Genomic DNA, 6,639 nt, shown 5'->3' on the forward strand with positions numbered 1-6,639 from the left:
TCTGGTAAGAACCTTTTTTTCCTAACTCATGGGATAAAGTTGCTTAGTACAGGAATTCTACCAAACCTGAAAAGCATGTCCTCTCTTAAAGTCAGGCAGGGAAAGGAGTAATTATACATTTTCGCTACAATTCTTCCGACTAGACCATGAGCCTCAAAAACCCATAAACTGAGAGCAGTTACATAACTTTCTATTACCAACAACAATATCACTTCTCCCAAAGCCCTAGAGTCCTAATCTTGGTTATACTAACCATATGTGTGATTCTAGTTCACCAATGAAACCCCTATGGGCCACAATCTCCAAATCTATACAAAAAAGAAAATTACTTAGGCCTTACCCAGATTGCTGTGAGGTCTAGGTGAAATAATGTATTTGCTAAGATAGATTAAGCCTGAAGCAGAGTTCTGAGGGAACAGTAGCCCAATTTGTACCTAAGAGCTGAGTTAGAACACTCTATTTCATAGTATCATTAAAACGAAGATGACACAAAAGATGCAACTCCCCAAGGGTGAACTGAGCTGCCATTTGGTGGTTAGTAACCAAAATACTATAGAATCAGCCAGAGCTTCTGGGTTTACAAGAGGGCTCAATTTGAAAATTCTACAGGTTTTTCTAAGGTTCCATAAAATAGATGCTGTGATAATTGAGAGGAAGAGGACAGCATTTAAACTATAGGCCTACAGGTGCTTTGGCTCACACCATGGCAGGGGGAGCCCTTGAGCTCAGGAATTTGAGACCAGCTTGGGCAACAGAGCAAGACTTTGTCTAAAAAAAAAGAAAATAAAAAAGTAAACTGGACCACAAAACCATTATTGTCAGGTTTCATTTCTTTTTTTGTTTTTTAGAGGCAAGGTCTCATTCTGTTGCTCAGGATGGAGTACAGTGGTGGGATCACTGCTCACTGCAGCCTTGGATTCCTGGGCTCAGGCTATCCTGCCTCAGTCCCCTGAGTAGCTAGGTGCTTTGGCTCACACCATGGCAGGGGGAGCCCTTGAGCTCAGGAATTTGAGACCAGCTTGGGCAACATGACAAAACCCTGTCTCTACAAAAAAAACACAAAACAATTAGCTGGGCGTGCTGGCATGCACCTGTGGGGGCTGAGGTAGGAGAATTGCTTGAGCCCGGGAAGTCGAGACTGAGTAAGCCATGTTCATGCCACTGGTCTCCAGCCTGGGTGACAGAGTGAGACCCTGTTTCAAAAAAATAAAATAAAACAAAAGAATAAAAAATAAATTCAAACTATGAAAAAAGCAAGAAAAAAGCAAAAAATAAATAAATAAATTATGGCCTAGACAAGAATTAGTAACCACAGTCTGAAGTCTACCAGCCACAAGGTCCACATATGTTGCTATGCACTACAAATATATTCCTCTTTTTAAAAGAAAGGTAAAATAAAATTGCATTTTTATCCTACAGCATGTCAAAATAAAAACACAAAGTTCTTCATCTACTCTTCACCACAAGATGTCACTACTGGCCAAGAGAAGCATTACAAAACACTTTCCATTTCTATGATGAGTATCTTACCTTAATGTCTTTTAGAGAGACGAAATTCTCAATACCTAATTCAATCATATCCAGCACATGGTGGTCATACATACGACCTGGAAGGAAAATGTATTTTTAAGCATGTATTTTTCCCAAAGAGCCACCTTACATATACCTACATGAGCTGTATATTCAAAATGTCCTCATATCTGCCTCTTTTCTTTCTCCCTATAATCCCGCAAACATATCCCACTTTCTTACATTTTCAACTCTACTTATTGTTATGATATTAGTCATTGAAAGGATCTTAGACATTACTTAGCCCAACTCCTTTATTTTATACAAGAATAAATGATGGCCCACAGAAGGTAAAGGGCTTGCCTAAGCCAGTGAGCATGCCGGGCTCAATCTCAACACACTGAGGCAAAGGTTCTTTTTCAAATCTACGTATTCAATAGATATTAGAGAAAGGTTAATTTACATGGGTTGATACATTAACTCTAATATTGATTTAGTACATATATATATATATTTCATACTAAAAAAAAAAAATCTACAGCTTAGGATAATTTTTCCCCCTAATTCCAATGGATCCATGCTATGTGGGAGCTCAGAGACACTCAATGCAAGTATAAAGTAATCGTGTTGCATCTACAACCAAGTAGGCAGGGATGCTGAGAGCCCGAAGAGACCACGGTTCCTGTTTAAACCAGAATTTGATTTCAACAGAGACAGAAGGCAATGGCATTCTAAGAAACACGAATTACCAGGGAATCTTTTCATATTCTTTCTTACTTGTGGCACTTCACTGTATTGCTAGAGTCATATTTATTTATATGCCCCATTCTTTACTTGCAGACTGACATTAAATTTTTTTTTTTTTTTTTGAGACGAAGTCTTGCTGTGTCACCCAGGCTGGAATGCAATAGCACGATCTCGGCTCACTGCCACCTCCACCTCCCTGGTTCAAACAATTCTCCTCCCTCAGCCTCCCGTGTAACTAGGATTACAGGTGTGTGCTACCATGCCTGGCTATTTTTTTGCATTTTTAGTGGAGACAGGGTTTCACCATGTTGGCCAGGCTGGTCTCAAATTCCTGACGTCAAGTGATCCACCCACCTCGGCCTCCCAAAGGGCTGGATTTACAGGCGTGAGCCATCGTGCCCGACATGATCTAAAAATTTTTTATTCAATGTTACAAGGTGAAAACAAAACCAAAAAACCCACCAAACTAGTTTACAGCTTATTGATTACTCCTGATCCTGCAATACCATCAGTTAATCTGAGTCACAGAGCTTCTTACAGTAGATAGGCAGACATGCACAGGACAGGAGAGGCTGCCCACTCACCCCACCCCAACCAGGAATGTCAGGCAACCATCAGGTGACGGTCAGGCGGCTGTTTAACTGTCTCTCTAAAATAATAATTGGTTGCAGCCAGTGCCAAGGAGAGGCAGGCTCCCAAGAAAGAGATAACACCCGAGGCTAGTAATTAGCAGCTTCCCAATAAGATCTCAGGAGTTGGGTGGGTGGGCTCAAGCACACACACTAGGAGGCAAAATGGCAGACTTTAACTGGTATATGACCTTGCTCTATGCTTCAAATAAGCATATGTATAACTCCAATAAACACACTGTGCATGTGGCCCCTCCCAAGTGCTGGCAGGCCACTGCACAGGCAGACAGCTCATCCCAAGGAAAAATCAAGGTAGCAGGCTAGGCATGCTGGTTCACACCTGTAATCTCAGCACTTCAGGAAGCCAAGGCGGGCAGAGCACTTGAGGTCAGGAGTTCAAGACCAGCCTGGTCAACATGGTGAGACCCCCCCCAATCCCCCCCCGTCTCTATTAAAAATACAAAAATTAGCTGGGCATGGTGGTGGGCACCTGTAGTCCCAACTACTCAGGAGGCAAGAGAATTGCTTGAACTCAGGAGGGGGAGGTTGCAGCGAGCTGAGATTGAGCCATTGCACTCCAGTCTGGGCGATGGAGCAGACCAAGACTCCGTCTCAGAAAACAAAAAAAAAAAAAAGAAAAGAAAAACCAAGGGAGAAGAGACACCAAACCCCTGAAGCATACCAATGTATAAAGCCCCCAAGTCAAAGGTCTAACAGCACACTTGAATCTTTCAAGTTGCCTGCTTGGCGCTCCAAGGGTACTTTACTTCCTTTTGTTTCTGCTCTATAACTTTTTTTTTTTCCCCTTGAGACAGGGTCTCACTCCGTCACCCAGGCTGGAGTACAGTGGCGCCATCTTGGTTCACTGCTACCTCCACCTCCTGCGTTCAAGCATTTCTCATGCCTCAGCCTCCCCAGCAGTTGGGACTACAGGCATGTGCTACCATGCCTGGCTAATTTTTGTATTTTTAGTAGAGACAGGGTTTTGCCACGTTGGCCAGGCTGGTCTCGAACTCCTGGCCTCAAATGATCCACCCACCTCAGCCTCCCAAAGTGCTGGGATTACAGGCATGAACCACCATGCCAGGCCCCTGCTCTAAAACTTTTTAATAAACTTTCACTCCTGTTCAAATAATTCCCTCAGTCTCTTACTCTGCCTATGCCCCTTGGATGAATTATTTCCTCCGAAGAGGCAAGAACCAAGTTGCTCCAGACCCATATGAATTCGCTGCTGCTAACAAGTTGACTCTAACAGTGAAAATATTAAAAAGTAAATTATACTTACCTATTACTAGATTATTTGGCCGCTTCTTATTATGGGAGCCAAACATGAATAAAGAACAATCTGACTTCTTTGAAAAGAATTCCTATAAAATCAAATAAATCCCATTTAGTCAACGCATACATTTAAGAACTTTAAGAATCTTACCTTTAAACTCAGGCCAGGCACAGTGGCTCACACCTGTAATCCCAGCACTTAGGAGGCCGAGGCGAGTGGATTGCTTGAGATCAGGAGTTTGAGACCAGCCTGGCCAACGAGATAAGACCCTGTCTCTACTAAAAAGACAAAAGACAGCCAGGTGTGACGGCACACGCCTGTAATCCCAGCTACTTTAGTGGCTGACGCAAGAGAATCGCTTGAACCCAGAAGGCAGAGGTTGCAGTGAGCTGAGAATGCGACACTGCACTCCAACCTGGGGGACAGAGTAAGACTGTCTCAAAAAAATAAAACAAAACAAAAAACTACACCAGTTTTTTTTTTTCCAGTGGAAGTTAATGAAGACTTAATGAACCAGAAAGGAAAATACAGGGGAAAAGTATTTCTAGCTTTTTACTTCAAGTTTTCTGATTTGGGGTACTTAGGGAAAAGATATACATTTCAAGACTAAGAATACATGAAAACTATTCAGTTAATAAATAAAATGAAACCATTTATTTTGTTATGCTGTCATTTTGGAATAGCACACCAAGTGTTTCATTTGCTGAACAAATCCCTTTAACTCACAGGATATCACTACTATTATTGCATACATTTAAAACACACGAGGCCCAGTAAGGTGGCTCATGCCTGTAATCCCAGCACTTTGGGACGCTGAGGCAGATGGATCACCTGAGGCCATCTGATGTCAGGAGTTTGAGACCAGCCTGGCCAACATGGTGAAACCGTGTCTCTACTAAAAATAAAAAAAATTAGCCAGGCGTGGTGGTGCATGCCTGTAATCCCAGCTACTCAAGAGGCTTAGGCAGGAGAATTCAGTGAACTTGGGAGGCAGAGGTTGCAGTGAGCCGAGATCACGCCATTGCACTCCAGCCTGGGTGACAAGAACATTGCATACCAGCCTCGGCGACAAGAGCACTGCACTCCAGTTTGGGTGACAAGAGCGAAACTGTCTTTAAAAAAAAAAAAAAAAATTATCTGGCTGGGTGCAGTGGCTCATGCCTGTAATCCCAACACTTTGGAAGGCTGAGGTAGGTGGATGGCTTGAGATCTGGAGTTTGAAACCAGTCTGAGTAACATAGTAAAACCCTGTCTCTATGAAAAATACAAAAAATTAGCTGGGTATGGTGGTGAGCACCTGCAGTCCCACGTATTTGGGAGGCTGAGGTGGGAGGAAGGATCACTCGAGCCCAGGAGATCAAGGTTACATGCACTGAGCTGTGATGACACTACTGCACTCCAGCCTGGGTGACACAGTGACAACATCTTGGAAAACAGAAAAAGAGAGATCTTATCCATTTGGTTCTCAGAAGTATAGACTTCCATTACAGATTTCAGAGTAGTAAAAAATCTCAGTGTGGGGTGCTAATCCTAGACAGCTCTTTTTACACTATACCTATAGTCTCCACATCCCACATGCTTTGATTCAGTTTACTGAGATCACCACTCTTAGCAGAAAAATTAGAATCAACACGTTTTAGTCCAAAAATCAATTGGAAAGCCTCTTATTAAGAAAGAAAAAAAAAAAAGGCCAGGCGCAGTGGCTCACACCTGTAGTCCCAGCACTTTGGGAGGCCGAGGTGGGCGGATCACCTAAGGTCAGAGTTTGAGATCAGCCTGGCCAACATGGTGAAATCCTGTCTCTACTAAAAACACAAAATTAGCCAAGCATGGTGTTGCATGCCTGTAATCCCAGCTACTTGGAAGGCTGAGGCAGGAGAATCACTTGAACCCAGGAGGCGGAGGTTGCGGTGAGCCGAGATCACACCATTGCACTCCAACCTGGGCAACAAGAGCAAAAACTCTGTCTCAAAAAAAAAAAAAAAACCAGATGACAGAGTCATAACCCTCAATTTTTCTTTACTCCTTACAAGACTCTGAGGTATGGGCCCCTAGTTTGGTTATCATTCATTCTAGTCTCTAAACAGAAGCAAAAGGGCAAACAACTACCCACCTGGCCTGTCCACAACCAGTATGGGGGATGCAGAGTCAGAAAGTCCAAGAATTCAGGCTCTGCCACTAAGTATCTGGACAAATCATCTTTTCTGAGAATTAACTTTATCAGTAGGGATAATACCACCTCCTGCAAAAATTTGCAAAGGCCACATGCGATGTCATGTGAACACACCTTGTACAATGTTGTACAATGTCCTGAACAAAGTAGGTGTCCAGAAAATACTTTTTACGGCCAGGTGTGGTGGCTCTTGCCAGTCACCCCAGTACTTTGGGAGGCTGAGGTGGGTGGATCGCATAAGCTTAGAAGTTGGAGACCAGCCCAGGCAACATGGCAAAATCCCATCTCTAGTCAAAATAGAA

At 43.1% G+C, this 6,639-nt stretch overlaps 1 protein-coding gene across 2 annotated transcripts in view; it reads right to left on the bottom strand.

Moving 5' to 3' along the window:
• RPF2 (ribosome production factor 2 homolog (S. cerevisiae)) overlaps positions 1 to 6,639 on the bottom strand; it is a 46,756-nt gene that overhangs the window by 26,057 nt on the left and 14,060 nt on the right. For both annotated transcript variants that reach the window (XM_011952782.1, XM_011952780.1), the window contains 2 exons: positions 4,171 to 4,252; positions 1,531 to 1,607 (listed from right to left, as the gene is read on the bottom strand). In XM_011952782.1, the coding sequence (XP_011808172.1) occupies positions 1,531 to 1,607; positions 4,171 to 4,252 (159 nt within the window). The remainder of the gene's footprint in view (positions 1 to 1,530; positions 1,608 to 4,170; positions 4,253 to 6,639) is intronic.

Source organism: Colobus angolensis, unplaced genomic scaffold (genome assembly GCF_000951035.1).
Source record: "Colobus angolensis palliatus isolate OR3802 unplaced genomic scaffold, Cang.pa_1.0 Scaffold35, whole genome shotgun sequence".
Taxonomy (NCBI): domain Eukaryota; kingdom Metazoa; phylum Chordata; class Mammalia; order Primates; family Cercopithecidae; genus Colobus; species Colobus angolensis.